The 20,349-nt window shown below is 42.0% G+C and overlaps 1 protein-coding gene across 1 annotated transcript in view; it reads left to right on the forward strand.

The window, feature by feature from the left end:
* Window positions 1–16,775, forward strand: part of tnrc18 (trinucleotide repeat containing 18) — a 55,493-nt gene extending 38,718 nt beyond the window's left edge. Inside the window, 10 exon segments of the mRNA XM_063903197.1 lie at window positions 1,352–1,493; window positions 2,272–2,389; window positions 3,256–3,331; window positions 3,625–3,733; window positions 3,978–4,094; window positions 5,208–5,360; window positions 8,569–10,208; window positions 11,408–11,644; window positions 12,469–12,543; window positions 13,324–16,775. Of these exon segments, the coding sequence (XP_063759267.1) occupies window positions 1,352–1,493; window positions 2,272–2,389; window positions 3,256–3,331; window positions 3,625–3,733; window positions 3,978–4,094; window positions 5,208–5,360; window positions 8,569–10,208; window positions 11,408–11,644; window positions 12,469–12,543; window positions 13,324–13,530 (2,874 nt within the window). The 3' untranslated portion in view covers window positions 13,531–16,775.
* Window positions 16,776–20,349: the final 3,574 nt, after the last annotated feature.

Consider the following 20,349-nt stretch of genomic DNA (forward strand, 5'->3'; position numbering starts at 1 on the left):
TAACTACTACTGTAGCGGAGAGCTTAAGATAACTCAGTGTTGGCACTAGTTCTCTAGTTTATCACTAGGTTCACCCCGGTGTGTCGGCCAGAACACCACTTAAGGCCAAAGGTCCAGTGTCCAGAAACGAGGAGCTGAGATGATGCTTGACCTTCTTTATTATGTCTTTTAATGGTTTGGATGTTTGTATGTGTGGTCTTCCGTCATTTACACACACTAACACAAACGAAACCTTCCTGCAACTACTTGTAATGGCCACCGTCTGACCTAGTGCCACGTCACACAAAACACGTGAGCTAGCCCCTCCTCCCCTCATCATCTACACCCAACAACTGAAAGTACTGAACATCAACACAACTTTGGAGCCTTTTTCTACAACTACAATTTTAGAGACAAGGATCTGGATCTTAAGTCTGATATAGAATGCATTATTTAATGCTGTAATAGCCAGGGGATTAAAGATGTCCTTTTACTTGTTGAAAAAAAAAAGTATCCCGTGCCAAAAAGCATTAACAGCCTAATTGATTGAAAAATTAAAGCATGTCCCCAATGAGGCGCAAGGGTTAATTATCTTGGCAAGAAGAAAATTGGAACATTTAAGTGATGATCCCTAAACGTGCACACTTCCACTTTATCTTCTATGTTGCAGGATCACACACAGTGACAATACGTGTTGAGGTTGATATCTTGTGCTGTAATTAACACGGTTCTGTTGGTGAGAGGAGAAGTGAACCACGTTGCAGAGTGTGATTTCTGCACCGCTCTCCATCTGCCACCAGCCACACACTGCAGCTTGTTTTGGAAACACTAAAGGCAGCCGGAGTGTGTGCAGAGGTCTTTGTGGTGGCGGAACATCAGAAGAGATGATCGTGTATAAAACAGCATAAGTGTTGTAATATGTTGCCGTCTTATCTTTGAGAAGTTTATTTGCAGTGTGTCTGGTGGTTTGGTGAGCGGCTATAAATCAACCTTAAATAGCAGTAGAAGAGGAGCAAATCCAAAAAAGAGTCTTCAGTTTTTCTATAGAGCACATGGGTCCTCCCCATAACAAAAAATGCTGAGAATATAAGGGTACAATGTCTGCTTTATCGCAGTTTCCTCTGGAAATAAGATCCAAATGTCACTAAACTTGGAAAACATGTTCACAGAAGACATTGCATCCAATAACGCTAATTCCTCATCAATACGTTTGTGCATCTTTGGAATAAATACACGTAAACCCGATTTAATTAAAGGTGGAAATGAAATCGAGGTGTTTTCTAAAAATGTGATGTTTCTTAAGACAGATTTGACTTATTGGTGATTTATTGGATCTTGGAAATTAAAGCCTTTGTGTGGTTTTTTTCTGCAGCCTTCCAGAGGAGCGGTGAGCCGGCTGATGGAGAGCATGGCGGCGGACGAGGACTTCGAGCCGAACCAGGACAGCAGCTTCAGCGAAGACGAACTCGTCCCGCCTCACAGCAACAGCGTGTCAGAGAGGTCCTCCACACCAGGTCAGTACACAAACAAAAAGACAAGAAATAACTGTCTTCATCTGCTGTTCCCTTTAGTGTTTACTCCCTGTCTGTCTTCTTCGGCTGTTCCCTGTAGTGTTTACTTCCTGTCTGTGTTCTTCGGCTGTTCCCTTTAGTGTTTACTCCCTGTCTGTCTTCTTCGGCTGTTCCCTGTAGTGTTTACTTCCTGTCTGTCTTCTTCGGCTGTTCCCTTTAGTGTTTACTCCCTGTCCGTCTTCTGTTGTTCCCTTTAGTGTTTACTCCCTGTCTGTCTTCTGTTGTTCCCTTTAGTGTTTACTCCCTGTCTGTCTTCTTCAGCTGTTCCCTTTAGTGTTTACTTCCTGTCTGTCTTCTTCGGCTGTTCCCTGTAGTGTTTACTCCCTGTCTATCTTCTTCGGCTGTTCCCTGTAGTGTTTACTCCCTGTCTGTCTTCTGTTGTTCCCGTTAGTGTTTACTCCCTGTCTGTATTCTGCTGTTCCCATTAGTGTTTACTCCCTGTCTGTCTTCTTCTGTTGTTCCCTTTAGTGTTTACTTCCTGTCTGTCTTCTGTTGTTCCCTGTAGTGTTTACTCCCTGTCTGTCTTCTGTTGTTCCCATTAGTGTTTACTCCCTGTCTGTATTCTGCTGTCCCCATTAGTGTTTACTTCCTGTCTGTCTTCTTCTGTTGTTCCCTTTAGTGTTTACTTCCTGTCTGTCTTCTTCTGCTGTTCCGTTGAGTGTCAGAATCCAGTTCCCTTGTACCATATGCTTATATACAGCATGTTTCTGTTGTGCTTCAGCTCCGGTGCAGTGTGTGCTGGATAAGGACTCCCTGGTGGATGGACTCAGAGTTTTGATCCCGATGGACGACCAGCTCCTGTATGCGGGACACGTGAACACTGTACACTCCCCTGACATGTGAGTACACATCTAAACCTCAGAGTGTAAAAAAAAAAAAGACGCAGTGGAGCACAGGGATTGATGTGCAGCCTGTAATAGTGGACGCACACATCTGGTGGCACTATTAAAAGCAGAGAATCAATCAGTGTGCTCCAATTTTGGTCCCAGTTGAAGTTTGCTGTCCTTGATTTTAGAAGTACCTGATTTAGATGCATGCACGCCTGGAAAGCCACCAGAGACTAAAAGCAAAGGAGAGAATATTTTAGGCTTTCTCTGCAGGTGCAAACCACAGTTAAAAAGCCTTGTTTGATTGATTAAATGCTAACATAAAACTCAAACGATTAGCCCACTACTAATAAAAATTTTGATAAGCAATTACTCACTGAAGTCATTTATCATGCAAACATGTCTTTCAGCCTCTCGAATATTGAGATGTACTGCCTTTCTCTGTTGTATGTTAACAATGGTTTGGTCAAAACAAGACATTTTAAGACATTTTTTCCAGTCGTGGTGTTAAGCTAGGCATGTTTTCCCCAAAAATGTCGAACTACTCTTGTAAACCTGCACAAACACACACATTATAATCTAATGTTTATCATTTAGCTGAAGCTCAAATCCAGAGTGACCTCATTAAAAGAAAACAAACCCACTAAACCCTGTTCAGACCGGATTAATAATCCAGGGGGGATTCAGGTATTAGCAGCGCTATGCTCTGAAAAGTGTTTTTGTCCAAGTACTGCAGTGTTTGTTGGTAATAAACCATACATCGCCCAGCCTGCTGCACGTCAAAGCAATCAGAAACAAGACACACTGCGACAAACTAGAACTTTCCCACTGATTCCAAACTCTTAACCCGTCAATTTCCCCACATTTCCTCCCTGCAGATACAGCGTGGTGGTGGAGGGGGAGAGAGGGAACCGACCACACATCTACTGCCTCGAACAACTGCTGCAGGAAGCTGTGAGTTACCACAAATCACATCTCTGTTTCTGTTGAAAAGTGAGATGTGAAACACTCTGAGGAGCTGGAAAGGTAAAAGGATGGCCGGCAGTGGTGGAAAATAACTCCGGTATTTTACTTGAGGACTGAAAAAAAGAATATTTGCCTCCAAATTAAAGTAAAGTAGAAATACTTGAGTAATACATTTAAAAATGCACTTAATTACGGTAACTTATTATATGTATTTGTAGTAACTTTCCACCACCGGGTACATGCTTGTCCTGTGGAATAATGTCAATATATTCTGTGTGCAGATCATCGATGTGAAGCCTCCTTCCATACGTTACCTACCAGAGGGAACTCGCATCTCCGCCTACTGGAGCCAGCAGTACCGCTGCCTTTACCCCGGCACCGTCGTCAACGGTACACAACCAGCATCACACACACTCACACACAACATAGTATAATATGAAAGATTAGAGTTTATACCAGCTGGTGATTTCACTTCATTACAATCAGATACTTTATTTATTCAATTGGGGGAATTTTATTTAGTTTTAAAATTCAAATATATAAATAAACACATGCTTTAAGTTTTCTCATTCACTAAAAATGAATCAAAATCTTCTGATAAAATTTGACAGTATTTTATTTTCGCCATAAACAGGAAGTTCAGATATCGACGAGAACGATGACCTCATCACGGTGGAGTTTGACGATGGAGACACAGGACGCATCCCGCTCTCACACATCAGACTGCTGCCGCCTGACTACAAGATCCACTGTGAGCACGCACACACACACACACACACACACACACACACACACACACACACACACACACACACACACACACACACACACACACACACACACACACACACACACACACACACACTGTGTTTGCATGGTTGCTATTAGTGTGTTGATGGTTTTACTGTGCTCCCAGTAGAGTGCTGCTATCTTAAAGCTATTCCGGTACACAGCTACTCTTTAAACTGCTGTGTGTGTGTATATACTATAAATACTACACCTAAATACTTTCCCTAAGTGTGTGTGTGTGTGTGTGTGTGTGTGTGTGTGTTGTCCACTTAGGCGTGGTTCAACCTTAATGGTTGCCCACATCAACTACAGTGAGGAAGTGATGTCATCCTCAAGGATAGAAACAACATGAAGCAGCTTGCTGATGTATCTAGTACTCAAAACCTTGTGATATGTCAGTCTCTTTTCTCTGTGGGGGCTACTGTTGGCAGAAGATGATGTCAATATTTTCCCTTTTGCTATCAAGGTGCTTCTAACATTTAACGAAGGAGTGCACACATTTAAAAATACAAAATCGGATCATTAGGAATTGAGAGGTTTACAGGTAACAGAAAAGAACACACCTCTATTAAGGTGCTGTTTTTCTTGTTAAGAAGCCTGAGTAGCTGCAGTCATAGGGAAATAGGGAGTCCCTATCGCGCTTTTTTGGAGTTTCCCTTTCCTGCAGTGTGTTATATAGGTTTTGGTGCATGTAAATGGTCTGCAAAGGCTAAAATCCCAAAGTTCCCTACACTTAGATTGGACTTTTTTGTTGACTTGAGTGACATCCCCATGTAAAACTTGCGCTCCAACACATTGTACGTGATAGGATAAGGGGTGGGACATCTCTAAGCGGTTGACCAATCACAACAGAGCCGGCTAGCTAACCAATCAGAGCAGTTTGGGCTCTGGTTTCAGACAGAGGGTGAAAAGAGGTGCTACGGCACAGTCAGTATGAGAAAAATAAAGAGCTTTTTGAACATTAAAGCATGGAGACATGTCCCAGTAGAGACACACGATACAAATATGAACCTGGAAATGAGAGTGCTATCTCTTCTTTAAGGTTCAAATGTTTCAATCTTCTCTTTCTGTCCAGGTGCGGAGCCGTCCCCTGCTCTACTCGTGTCCAGCTGCTCCCGGAGGAGAGTCCGTAAATGCAGCAAAGAGGGCAAAGAAGCAGGAACAAAACCTGAAGACACCTCTCCGAAAATCAAAGGGAAACCTGGTCGCAAACCCAAACCCAAACCAGGTGAGCAAACTGTTCCTCTTTCTCCTTCGGCTCTCTTGCTTCATTTGGGCTTAACGCTTGACTTTTAGTATCATCATTATTCAACTCACTAATTGTTATTACCAGCCTACGACCCGCTGCTCATCCTGCTAATAGATTATATCCTCTGAGTCTAATTTCAGTCGACTCTAATGCATCAGTGAAATCACCGGCAGGGACAACGAGTCTCTCAGAAGTGATTGAGATCTGTTAGAATAATCAAAAAAAGAAAGGGTCATGTTTCCGGGCTGCTTAGTATGAAACACTGTACTGCCATCACGTTTGACTCTATTTCATTCAATGAAACTTTACTTATATAGCACAAAAGATAACGAAATAATACCACAACTCCCTTTCCAGGCAATACATACCATGTAAAACATTTGTGATTGCTAAAATCTCTCTTAAAAAACACAAATAAAATAATTTAATTAAATAATACTAACAGAAAAATGAAGCATAAAAATGTAATGAGGAAAATAACGTAAGAATAAAACAAATAATATCCAAAAACTCTCTTAAAGAAATGAATAAATTAAATAAGAATACAAATGTAATAATAAGAAAATTCAAATAATAAAATAAAGAAGAATACAAATAGAATAAAATAAAAGAAGATTAATATAGAAATAAGAATAAGAGGTTTTCGGAGTTGTGCCGCCTTTTTCTTTAAAATCGAATGGGGCAAGCAAAGGACATTTTTGACCAAATGTGTCAAAACATCGTAAAAAAAGGGTTGGATTTCACATTAAGAGCATACTGCCCTGCTTCTTGGATTTTTAGGAATAATGATAGCAACCTGCAGATTGTTGATGTCCTTCGTCAAACATATGTATCATAAAGACCATTAAAGAAGTGAAATCAGACATGCTTCCCTGTCGGCTTTTGATTCATCTTTTTAAAACATCAGAGCTCAACAAAAATAGCTCCACACTCTGAAAGCTCTTTCATCAGACATCTGGTACTTGACTGTGACTGTCATCCCTGTTGTCACTTTGATGAAGGCCTCCGTTGTTGTCCTGAGTCTGTTTCTCTAATAAATGTAGGTCTAATTTGCTGACGCCGGTCCTGTTTCTACTGACTAAGCAGATTTTAAATGCAATGCTTTCATTTCAGGATCGTTTCCTCACTAATCTGTCTAAAAAGAAAAGGGATGGTCTTTTTAATACACATTCATACACACATATATACCCACCTTTACTCGTGTTCATATACAGTGGGGCAAAAAAGTATTTAGTCAGCCACCAATTGTGCAAGTTCTCCCATTTAAAAAGATGAGAGAGGCCTGGAATTTTTATCATAGGTATACCTCAACTATGAGAGACAGAATGAGAAAAAAAAAATCCAGGAAATCACATTGTAGGATTTTTAAAGAATTTATTTTCAAATTATTGTGGAAAATAAGTATTTGGTCAATAACAAAAGTTCATCTCAATACTTTGTTATATACCCTTTGTTGGCAATGACAGAGGTCAAACGTTTTCTGTAAGTCTTCACAAGGTTTTCACACACTGTTGCTGGTATTTTGGCCCATTCCTCCATGCAGATCTCCTCTAAAGCAGTGATGTTTTGTGGCTGTCGCTGGGCAACACGGACTTTCAACTCCATCCAAAGATTTTCTATGGGGTTGAGATCTGGAGACTGGCTAGGCCACTCCAGGACCTTGAAATGCTTCTTACGAAGCCACTCCTTCGTTGCCCTGGCGGTGTGTTTGGGATCATTGTCATGCTGAAAGACCCAGCCACGCTTCATCTTCAGTGCCCTTGCTGATGGAAGGAGGTTTTCACTCAAAATCTCACGATACATGACCCCATTCATTCTTTCCTTTACACGGATCAGTCGTCCTGGTCCCTTTGCAGAAACACAGCCCCAAAGCATGATGTTTCCACCCCCATGCTTCACAGTAGGTATGATGTTCTTTGGATGCAACTCTGCATTCTTTCTCCTCCAAACACGACGAGTTGAGTTTTTACCAAAAAGTTCTATTTTGGTTTCATCTGACCATATGACATTCTCCCAATCCTCTTCTGGATCATCCAAATGCCCTCTAGCAAACTTCAGATGGGCCTGGACATGTACTGGCTTAAGCAGGGGGACACGTCTGGAACTGCAGGATTTAAGTCCCTGGCGGCGTAGTGTGTTACTGATGGTAGCCTCTGTTACTTTGGTCCCAGCTCTCTGCAGGTCATTCACTAGGTCCCCGCGTGTGGTTCTGGGATTTTTGCTCACCGTTCTTGTGATCATATTGACCCCACGGGGTGAGATCTTGCGTGGAGCCCCAGATCGAGAGAGATTAGCAGTGGTCTTGTATGTCTTCCATTTTCTAATAATTGCTCCCACAGTTGATTTCTTCACACCAAGCTGCTTACCTATTGCAGATTCAGTTTTCCCAGCCTGGTGCAGGTCTACAATTTTGTCTCTGGTCTCCTTTGACAGCTCTTTGGTCTTGGCCATAGTGGAGTTTGGAGTATGACTGTATGAGGTTGTGGACAGGTGTCTTTTATACTGATAACGAGTTCAAAAAGGTGCCATTCATACAGGTAACGAGTGGAGGACAGAGGAGCCTCTTAAAGAAGAAGTTACAGGTCTGTGAGAGCCAGAAATCTTGCTTGTTTGTAGGTGACCAAATACTTATTTTACCGAGGAATTTACCAATTAATTCATTCAAAATCCTACAATGTGATTTCCTGGATTTTTTTTCTCATTCTGTCTCTCATAGTTGAAGTGTACCTATGGTCAAAATTACAGGCCTCTCTCATCTTTTTAAATGAGAGAACTTGCACAATTGGTGGCTGATTAAATACTTTTTTGCCCCACTGTACATACGTACACACTTAGCTCTACAGAAAAACGTACATGTGCAGACATACAGCAACGGTAACGATTGCATTGAAAAAAGGGAAAACATGCTCAGTTTGTTTTGGCCGTAATAAAAAAACAAAAGGAGCATTAAAGTTACTTTTGATTTTGATTTTGCAGTATTCAATCCATGTTCTCCATCTGTTATCAGCTATGTGTTTATGTTTTACCGTTCTTTCTACTTGGTAAGCAGTTCTTCAGAATAATTTCCTTTTTAATTTGTCGACTTTTCTCCGCTTACAACCACAAAAATCCCTTAACCACAGAAAGAAAACACCATGGTTTCCAGTAAAACCTGGAAACCCTTCCCTTGTGTTGTTTCTCCTCTCAGAGACCTCCATGAACCCAGACATCCGGGAGAAAGCTGATCCGCCGTCTTCCTCCAGCCAGCCCGCAGAGAGACCCCAGCCTCCGCCCAAGCCTCCCCAGGACAGACCCTCCTCTGTGCAGAAGAACTCTCCGGAGAAACCCCGTCCCGCATCCCGACCCGCGATGGGACCCCAGGTAAAGCCGGGCCGCAAAAGCTCCACGACATCCCCGGGAAGTAGCCCTACCCTCCCACAACCGGTTTCCAGGAAAGCGCCACCCTCTGCGGGTAAAAAAACCCGCTCTCTGCCTCCGTCCCTCTACCCCTCCACCTACGGAAAAGTCCTGACGGTGGATCTGTACAGCGAGCCCAACCTCAGCTCGTACACCAACCAGCGCAGAGATCGAGAAAACGGCGTCAGTCCCACCTCCAGCCGACCCCTCTCTAGACCCAGTATTACATCGCACAAGTCTTCGTCCAGGCCCTCTTCAGATTCCTCGCCCAAAACCAAACCCTCCTCGGAGCATCACAGGCCGAGCCACAGCTCCGGACTCATACCTGGCTCCATCTCCAGGCTGTCATCCAGCAAACCCTTAACTCCCAGACCATCATTGTCATCATCCTCCGCCCCAAGACCCAAAATAAAGATGCCCTCCGACCATCTTTCCTCCAGACCCGGCGCCGTCTCCGTCTCCAGGCCGAAATCAAGCGCAGGGCAAGGGGACTCTTTGATGAGGCGCAAGTCTTTATCTGCGGAGCCTCTTGTGAAGCTGGACCACGAAGGCGTCACCTCGCCAAAAACCAAGAAGACTAAAGCTCTGATGCTGCTCGAGGGTCGGGGCGTCAGAGGGGATCACACGCCCATCGCCTCGGCCAATCAGAAGCCGATGAAGGTGAAACCGAGGGTTGAAAGAGAGTGTGTTCCTCCAGAGAAAGAGACTAACTACAAACCGCCGATTTTAGCAAAGGAGAAGGTGGAAAGTCGAGGAAGAGGACAGGAAGTGAGGGAGGAGAAAGGTAAGAAGGAGGTAGAGAGGAAGATGAAGAAGGAGGAATCTCACAGCAGCAGCAGCTCAGAGTCGGAGGAGGAGCGTGAGAAGATGAAGAAGAAGAAGAAGAAATGCACCTCCAGTTGCTCGTCGTCCTCTTCGTCCTGCTCCGGTTCCTCCTCGTCTTCTTCATCAGGCTCCTCTTCCTCGTCTTCTTCGTCCACTGATGACTCCTCCTGCAGCTCTGATGAAGAGAGGACCTCCACACCTCCCTCAGGACCAATCACACCTCCTCCAGTACAGGAGAAAGCAAAAGAAGAACCGAAAGAGGAAGAGGAGGAAGTGAAGAAGGAGGTGAAAGAGGAGGAAAAAGAAGAGATGTCTCCTCCCTCAGATTCTCCTTCCCCTCCATCTTCTCCTACTCCTCCTGCTCCAGCCAAACCTGTGAAACCAGCCACCGGGAAGGGGTCGGGGCAAAGGGGTCGCCCTCCCAAACCCAAGCCCATTGGAGGAGAGGGGAAGGTAGGGAGGCCGAAGAGGAGGGAGGGGGTTCACCTCCCCACCACCAAGGAGCTGGCCAAACGTCAGCGACTCCCCAGCGTGGAAAACAGACCCAAGATCTCTGCGTTCCTTCCAGCCAGACAACTCTGGAAGTGGTTCGGAAAACCCACTCAGGTGAGGAGAAACAAGACTAAATAGAAGTGCTCAGAAATAAGAATATAGAACATTTACTGAACTCAAAATGTTTCCAAGTAGAGGTACAACAAGTGTGATCAGTTAAATGAAAAATAATAAGAATAAAATAAAAATAAACCTCCTAAAAAATGACCTTTAAAAAAAACCAATAAGATATCAAACGTAAATTCACTCGATATCCACCATGAGTCTTTTCAAAATATTATCTAATTATAGAATATTATAGAGTTTTTATTCCCAACAAATACACGTAAGAACATTTCAGTGGTCTAGTTTGTCAATGTTGAGCCTTGAGAGAAACCTACATACCACTTTATGTCAATTTATCAGAAGTATGGCTCCTTTCAAAATAACATATAATTATAATATATTCTAATATTCAGTTTTACTTATAAAAAAACAAATCGATGAACATTTAAATTTCGTAGTTTTGACTTCATCTTTCTTTAAATACATCTCACATTATATGTTGAATTAATTCAGTGTTGTCCACATAATAAATCAAACAGATACATCTACTAGTTCATTCTCCAAAATATCCTACAATAAATAACATGTACAGTTCATGTTCACTCAGAGAGACATTTAGGTTGTTTTTTTTGTACATTTAATTGCATTTATTAAAACATTTTAAAGCAGGGAATGGTAGAAGGTGAGGGAAGTGGAGGAGGGAGGATTTCCAAACGAGACTTCTTGTTGTTTGAGACTTGGTTAGACATAAAAACAAACAGAGCAAATCAAGTGAAAGGTAAAGAAATATCATCAGGGTCCTTTTTATTATGAGACATCATCCCTCAACACTGAAGCCTTTTAAAACCATTTACTTAGACACAAAAAATGTCTTAAAGAACAAAAAACAAAGATACATTTAATAAACTAAGGAAAGATGTCAGTGTGAAGACCAAAAACTACATTTTTAAAAGCTTATTCAGACAAAGTGTGAGAGCAAGTAACTTCCTGTTGGTTGTAATGCTGATAAAACAATGTCAAACAGATAAATAGTGAAAACAAGATAACAAAATCCAAGGGGGACAAGCAAGTGTGTCATGTGATACGTCATAGCGCTATGTAGTCAAAGGCCCTTAATGTACTTTATGTTAAACTCCATCACTATTCGTCCAAATACCCCCCTCGTTCTCCCGCTCTGACCGGTCTCTCTCCTCCTCTCCCCTCCGCAGAGACGTGGTATGAAAGGCAAGGCGAAGAAGCTCTTCTACAAGGCCATCGTGCGAGGCCGGGAGATGATACGGATCGGAGACTGCGCCGTCTTCCTGTCCGCCGGGCGACCCAACCTACCGTTCATCGGACGCATCCAGAGCATGTGGGAGTCGTGGGGCAGCAACATGGTGGTCCGGGTCAACTGGTTCTACCATCCTGAGGAGACAAACCCCGGCAAGAAACTCACAGACAAGAAGGTAGGCGCCACAAAACTCCATGAATCAAGACCTGATCATTCCACGACTGCACGTCCTCTCTCTGGATGTCCCTTCATTTCATTTCTCTAAGTTCAAGTACAGAAACCTGAACTTTGGATCTATTAGTTTGTTGTGTAATTCGTGACACAGCAGCTTTTAGTCATTATTAAACTATTATTTTCCGCTTGGGGCCGACTCTTTGGTGCATGAAGCCAAAAAAACCTATGCATAAATACCCAGATGTTTCAGGGATCTTTGGACGATTGGTCACATGTAGCATGAAAACTAGCGCTTTCCTTAAGCCCCGCCTCCAAGCAGCTCCATCACTTCCTGTCTGGCTGAGTAAAATTAATGGAGAGGGTTAATAACTCTGGTTTCGGCTAGTTAAATAAGGGCGTTTCAATTGTTCCTACTGGGTTGTGATGATTCACAGACGTCTCTTTCCCAATGTGTTTGGGCTGACACGTGTCAAGCTGTAGTACCATCATTTGGCCACTTTGAACATTTGATGGCGCACTTCCAGAGGCTTAGACAATTCCGATTGGTTATTCAGTCAAATATATTTTGGTTTGTAGAATGTTTCTCTTACCAGCAGAGGTTTCAAACCCTTTTTAATGTCAGGAAATGTGATGAATGAAAGGGATTAATTTTAATCTCATAACTAATAGAGCCTTCCTCCTCTCTTATTTCCTCAATGCATCTATCATTGTGCTGTGTCATTAAAAACCCATTAAGCTTTTTTAGGATTGTATGCAAGACTCTTACAAGGCTGTTTAGTAAGAGACTGAACACACATCTAAAAGGTTATCTATTATACTCTGCAGAACTGGGATCAGATGTGCGGTCAGTCGTTGCCGGCAGCTCTGCACTCCTCCATCCAGAGGAAAGACTTCATGGAGGTGAGAAAGAAAGCGTTTTATATACCTCTGATCTTCAGGTTTTAAAGCCCCGTTATATTTTATTATACCCATAAAGCTGACAGAAGCTATACTTAGAAAATGTAGAGGCCCAAAACTGACTTAAGGGAGTAAAAGGTTATTAAAGAAGTGAACTGAATACATCAATGAACAGTGGCATTAGCTTGATAACCAGTGGACGTGTTAAAGGAAAGCTTTATTTATTATTATTTATTCACAGTTTTATACTTTTGCCTTTCATAATTTAAGAAAATAAGGAAGGTTATTGTTTTTTTTAGTGCCAACTTCTGAAACGTTTTAGATTTATTTATTAAAATTATATTATTATATTATAGATATTTTTTTACACAATATACAATTATTTTAAAAAAATGTGATTAGTTTTTCTGAAAAGGCTTCATTGTTCAACCAAATAGTCGTTTATTTTATTTATTTATAATAATAGTTCTTATATTACACAATTAGAATATCTAACGCTCCATTTTTGGACTAAGATAAAGAATATTTACTCAAACATAAGAAGTTAAAGTTAGAAGGTGAAGTAAAATATCCAATAAAAATGTGTTCCTTTAGAGGTTTAAAACGAGGCAGTGCATCCAATGATATTTTAGTTAGTTTTGCTATCTGATTGAAGTGGAATTTGGTTTCCACATACAGCGACAAATGCAGTTCATTATCTCGTTGGGTAGGAAAGTAGCATGTGTTTGATCCACAGAATCTAAGCCGTACATTTCTAATGAAACCCTCTGTTTCCCGCCACAGCGCGCCCTCTACCAGTCGTCCCACAGCGACGAGAACGACGTGCAGACGGTGAGCCACAAGTGCCTGGTGGTGAGCGTGGAGGAGTACGAGCAGATGACTCACACCCGCCGATACGCCGACAGCGAGGACCTCTACTACCTGGCCGGCACCTACGAACCCACCACCGGCATGATCTTCAACACCGACGGAGTCCCAGTCATCTGCTAAACACACAGAAACTCTCCTGAAACTAAACCAAAATCATGAGTCTAACACTGATCTGCATCATGATGGATCTTTTAATGGCAACACGACACACTTCAGACTGCTAAGCTCTTTCTACTACAGAAAAGGAGATACTATAGACAGTATTACAAGGAAATCAGTCTCCTTTTGCACTCACACTCTCCATTAACATTTACTGGTTCTGTGTTTGTGGGAAATCTTGAGAACACACACACCAGACTCTTTGCTGTAAATATACTCTGCATAAACACACGTGTAAATACTCCACACACACACGGTTATATAGAGGACAAATACGTGTTTTATTTTCATGTAACAGATTTATGTCAGAGTACTTTTTTCTAAACAGTGGAGAAGCTTTAATGAACTGTGAATGGTGACGAGAGACGGCTGTTGTTGTGATGATGTTGCCGTGGTGGTGTTACAGTCATGTTACAGTCATGTTAATGTATCTACAGAACAGCAGGAGCGACAGACAGAGAACGAGACGCACAGGAAGAGACAGAGGTATCCTTCGCTGTACAACAGAGAGCACTTAAACAGATTTTTAAAATAGTGAAACACTTATTTTAACCCGTTCAACTCCCCGTGACAATCCTAACTAACGCAGGCAGACTGTTCGTCCCTCAGAGACTCAGGATTAAAAAGAGAGGAAGGAATATGTTGAAAAGCACTTCCCATCTTCATTCTTGAGTTCCTTGTCTTAAAGGGAAAAATCCACCTTTAAACACTACGAAACCAGCTGCTGTTTGAATGTGTTAGATTTTATTGATTGCCCATTTTTGCTTTTAAAACAGTACTTAGAGAAGAACAGCTTCAAGATTCAGGCTGCGGCTGAAAAGTAAAAGAGTATCAGAACTAACAACGCTGTAAAACGAGAGCGTTGACAGGAAGTAGCTGCACTTTCGCACAAAAGCAGAACAAATCAGGGTTTCTGCTACTGATCGGGCAGGTACTTCTGGAACATTTCCCTCCAAAAAAGACCATTCGGCCGCAACCTCAATTTCAGGGGATGTCCAAAGCTGAATCCTGGGAAACGTAGGAAAAATGGGCAACGATGCAAAGTAAACCCTTGATCACAAGGTGACCCAACTAGCTGAGAGTTTCGGGTGGATTTATCCTTTATTTTTGAATTTTTAAAGCTGTTCTTTAAGGTTGTGAGCATTGCAGTCCGAGCGGCATCAAGGTCATGTCTCTGATGAAGCTGCTAGCATTGATACCATCATGAGCATAACTCAATTTTAACAGTTCCAGACTTTGGCTTCACTTGCGCGACTTGGCTGCAGTGTTTTCAACCTCTAAATGTCCTGTCTTGGAATTATTTTTTTACTTTCTGCTTCTGGGCGTCTATTTTTACCCTGTTGGATCACATTTCGCCCCTCACTGCAATCGTGTTTGAAATGAGTGCACCTTTTGATGACTGGGAGTCTTGTATGTCTTCCTAAAGTATTTACCAAACCCCCGTCGATCTTACTCAAAGATAAACAAACGTTTTCTCCCCTCTTTTAGCTGCTTATGGATATTTTTCTATGTGCCTAGTTTAACCGTTTTTTAAGGGTGAGACTGTTGAATGTCGTGCTCAGGGTTGTGAGCGTTTAGGCGGCCTTTTCTCTCCCAGGCCTTATGATGATTCACCACACCTCATATAGGTCCCGCCCCCATCATCAAAGCAAGACTTGTGATTGGTCCGATTGGCGTTTTACCCCAAAATGCCTTTCTTCTTTGCGATTTAAAGTCCGAACAACCCTCCGATTACTGAGCTGTTAACCCGCATTGTTACACTATTGTGTATAGAGTTTGTATCAGATCTATATACAGTATATTGTATACTGTATGCGTAGTATATATCTGTGATTATCGTTTTGATTTTTCTCGTGCCACGTTGCCCTGTCTCTGCTTCGCCGCAGAGATTGAAGATTGTCTTGTTGATATTCAATAGGTTTAATATTTTCTACTCTTTTGAGATCTTTCGGTTGTGTTATTATGGTCTATATCATGTTTTTACTCGCTCTGTGAAGGCTTGCATGACGTCCCAAGATGTTTATGTGACTTGTATCCCTGATAAAAAAAGAAGATGTCTGCCAGTATAGAAGCGTTTCAGTAAAGGTGTTAATTTGCTGCTAGTATTGATAGTGATTTACCCAGGTACAGTGTCGTGTTTTCTGAGATTACTCAATCGATTGATGCCAGAAAAAAATCGTATCTGCTAAATCCCCCGTGTGCTCCTCCAGGCTGACACTCACATTTCGCTAGACAAAAACATCTTGAGTGACAGTCGGACAAAATGGATCTGCGGCTGGTTTATCTGAGCCGCGGTACACAGGTCGCGCGGTGTTTGCAGAGTGAACAAGTTATGAATGTTTGTTTACCCCTCGAGCTGCTGAAGCACTTTTTTCCCCCGTGTGTGTTTGATAAGACACACAAATACACACTCTTACACACCTTAAAAGTGTGTGTTATTGCCTTCCAATCTCTATTTGCGCCCCCCATCTCCATCCAAATCCCAGCCTTAGGCCTTCAAACAGGGTCCAACACACATGAACACTTATTGCCCACATTTTCATTTGTTTTAAGAGACTCTCTTTTTATCTCTTTTCTTTCTAAATGTTTGTTTTTGTTGTGATTTATTTTTTTAACTCTTGTATATTTTTATTCTTTTGCATGTTTCTGTCATTAGCCCCCCCCCCCCGTTTCCCCTCTTTGAACAATCGTCCACGCCTCGCAAGCAATACTGCTAAAAGGCAGGGAGCTAGCTGCTAGAGAACGAGAGAGAGAGACTATAAGAGAGAATGGGAGACAGAGAGAGAGAGAATGGGAGACAGAGAGAGAGAGAATGGGAGACAGCGAGAGAGAGAGAGAGAGAGAGGTGGACTGGAGGCTGGTTCTTCGTCTGCTGTTCCTTCGGTATCGTTATCGTCCTGTTACAGACAACAAAAAAGATTATTTTGAAAATAAAATAGTAAAAAAAATCCTCTACGTTTTGTAAATGATCCTTCACTGTCGAGTGGAGTAAAAATCTATCAGAATATACTTTGTACACATGTCTAATCTTGTAAAAATGCAAAAAGGAATACATTTTAGAGATGAATCTGAAACATGATATATCCTGTCACCCTATACTGTATGTGTACGGTTTTACAGACAGCAACCACGTTTATCAGTGTTTCTTTTGAATTGTTTTAGTAACTCAATATTTTATAGTTAATCAATAAACAGATGGAACTGTACCTTTTGGTGTTATGTGAGTTGACATTTGTTATGCTAAAATACTTCATCCTGTCATTCCTCTTTGTGGCTGGTTGCTCTCTTGGGTGGTGGTGGCAAACTCTGGAGGGACTTGGCTTGGGAACCTGAAGGTTACTGGTTCAAGTCCCCAAAAGACAGAGTGCCACCGAGGTGTCCCTGTGCAAGGCACCGGTGTTAGTTAGCTTAGCATAACTACTGGAATTGTACATATTGACTAAAAAAGATATAGCATTTTACTTGGTTAGCCTAGGAGGTGCTGGAAGTTGGATTTTGTTAAATTTGCTAACAGTCGTGCTACCTGTTCCACGCTTTATGCTAAGCTAAGCTAAGCAAAGCAACTACTGGCTCTAGGTTCATATGTAAATTATATATTTATAGTAAGAAAAAAGGAACTTATAAGTTACAGTAAGCTTAATTCTTCCCAACACACAGACAGCAGTCTCCTGGGTTTGTTTGACCCATCCATTTTTTTTAATACCCACCTGCTTCACCTCCCACCCTGATAGGTAGCCCTGCATGCCCTGCTTCCAGATAGCGTCCTAATAAGGGAGCTTCAAACAGTAAAGTACAGCCTAAATATTCAGCTGCTTCCCCTTGTTGATATTCCTCCTCCATCACCTCGTCTCCTGCAGCTTCCACTGCCAGAAGAAGCAGTTCGCTCACCTTAATTAGCTGCTCTCATGTTTGTGTTTGCTGTGCTGTTGTGCCTGGGTTCAGTTTGTGTGATCTGCCCCTTTAATCATCACTGGACTCCATCAGGCCTCCATTTTGGCAGCCCAGTAATGAAGCTGCTGGTCGTGATAAAATGGAGGAAAGTTCGGCTTCCTATGCTGCAGAGCTGACTGCGGGAGACACATTTTCCATGCTGACCGTTCATGACTCTGCCTTCAAAGAGCTGGCAAGGGTGTGTGTGTGTGTGTTTTGAATTCCTGTGTGCCCACGTGTAATCAAATCTTTGCTGACATGAACTGAGTGTGTGTTCCTGTTTCACGGTGAGAGCAGCAGTCAGGGGTTCGGCCGCCTCTCTGTTTCCCCCAAAGGACCAACATCAGCAAAACATCAGAACCTGCTGGGAGCTTCCTATGACACACACACACAGCCATACTGGAACACACATCCTCACATACTCTGGCACACACACTCTCCATCCTACCTCAGCAGCGCCTTACACACCCTCCGGTGGGTGTGTCTGCATGCAGCGTTCTGATTGGCTAACATCACAAGAACACTGGTATTCTATTGGCTGAGGTGTCATTGCAGCCTAAACACGGGGAGTGGAGGAGTCGAGATGCAAGTGTGTGTGTATGGGAGTGTGTGAGCTCCTTGCCCCACCTCTCTTTCTGTCTTTGCTTTTCTCCTCAGCTCTTCCAGGCAACTGTGTGTCTGTGTGTGTTCTTGTTTTTGGTGCATGATGAGGACAACGTTGTGATTTTAGCCTGTGCAGACCATATACTGTACATGCACCAAACCCTGTGACACACTACAGGAAAGGGAAAACCCCCCAAAAAGCCAAACAGGACCTCTGACTCAGAGTAAGGTATCTATTGGTGCTATAAGGTGCTAGGTAATGCATGTCAACGATTACAAAGATAGAAGAACAGGAGTGTGTGTGTGTGTGTGTGTGTGTGTGTGTGTGTGTGTGTGTGTGTGTGTGTGTGTGTGTGTGTGTGTGTGTGTGTGTGTGTGTGTGTGTGTGTGTGTGTGTGTGTGTGTGTGTGTGTGTGTGTGTGTGTGTGTGTGTGTGTGTGTGTGTGTGTGTGTGTGTGTGTGTGTGTGTGTGTGTGGGTCGTACACACTGGTTTCCCAGGAGACAGGTATCTAAGTGAGGGGGCGTTCAAATGCACACTGAGCACAAAGAGTTTGTGAGGCTTGTTATTCAGTCTGCTCTCAGACTTTCAGAACACTGTTTGTCCTTCAACTCTAGCAAGAAAGATAACTAGAGATTTCTGTTTTGTTTTTGTGCTAGCACAACTTTCTCCTCATTCCCCTCGTTCTATGAGACTGTCTTTCACATCAGACAAATCAGTCTCGAAGTACTTTTGTATTTTCCCCTCTGTTTTCCTCCTTGCTTATGCAATCAACATGGAGACAACTGAAACATCTTCCTGTCATAGTGTGGTGCAGTAATGAGTCCTGCATCTGGGAAATAGTGAGCTTTTTAGCACTTCTAGTTCAATTGTCTCTTAAGAAATGTTCACATTTTGTTCTACAACATAAAAAAATGAGTCTGTTAAACCTCATTATGTCAAACATTAGCCGCATTTAGCTTAGTGGTGGGGACGTGAAGTCATGAAGCCTAACATTAGCTACACAATGCTAACTTTAAATATATTTTGGGGGTTAATACACTTGGCAAGGTTGGGAACCATTGACATTGGACTTCTCACTAGCCATTTGTATGAACTGTGTGTGTGAGAGTGTGTGTGTGAGTGTGTGTGTGTTCTTTGTTTTTTTCTGGCTTTTTATCCCCAACTCTATGTGATGAATTTGAATGTGAAATGACAACTGAGCCTTACAGATATTAGTTCATGCGATCACACACACGCATGGAAGTGTGTGTGTATGTGTGTGTGATGTACTGCATATCAATCAGCCATCTATTATTCATACTGACAACGCAATGAATGAAACATCACAGTCTTTGTATTTCCAGGCATGTTTACTTCTCTCTCGCTTTCACACACTCTCTTTATGCCTGTCAAACACACACACACACGGATGCCAGTGTGAGTATTTAGACAGCAGTGACATGAGTGTGAATGAATTTGATTGTAGATGTGGACACACAGTGATGCCCACTGAATACCTGACAGCTGAAGAATAGCAGCTCCTGAAGAGAAACATGATTTAGTTTTAAATCTCTCTAAACACTTTACTCACCACACCAAAATCCAGACGACAAAAGAGTTGATTATAACGTTAATATGCCCCTCTGGTTGGCCTGCTTTTGTTCCCCTGCACTCACAGCGATCAGCTTTGTGAGGCAGCAGCTTTGTGGACTTTCCCCCTGGGTTTTGCCTCTCAGGCTACACAGGACACAGACTGCATTCACTCTGATCATGGTGAGGTTGTTTTGACCACAAGCAGCCTGACGGGAAGCTCTGCTGCACACGTTACTCATGGCTTTAAAACAGATGGAGACTTTTCCAGGGAAGGTTATATTATAAATATAATAATACACACATACATACACATATACACATATATACATACTAAGTATTGTCATTTTAATTTTATTTCATATGTTTGCATAAATATTATAAATATATTTTATCAGATATTTTACTTTAACTTCTTAAGCTTTTATAAATATTCATATTTGTTTAATTGTATTTATTGTTTTATTGCACATTTTTACTTAATATTCTTAATTTTCTTTAAATATTTTTATCTATTTACTTCGATATCTTTATTGCACATTTCTACTTTAACTTCTTTATTTAAATACATATTTTAATTATTGAATATTATCCTTTTACTGCTGATTTAAATGTGTCCTTGTATGTTTATATAATATATATATAATATTCTTTTTATTTAAGCCTTTTATTTTCT

This window comes from Eleginops maclovinus, chromosome 16 (assembly GCF_036324505.1).
Source record: "Eleginops maclovinus isolate JMC-PN-2008 ecotype Puerto Natales chromosome 16, JC_Emac_rtc_rv5, whole genome shotgun sequence".
Classification (NCBI taxonomy): Eukaryota; Metazoa; Chordata; class Actinopteri; order Perciformes; family Eleginopidae; genus Eleginops; species Eleginops maclovinus.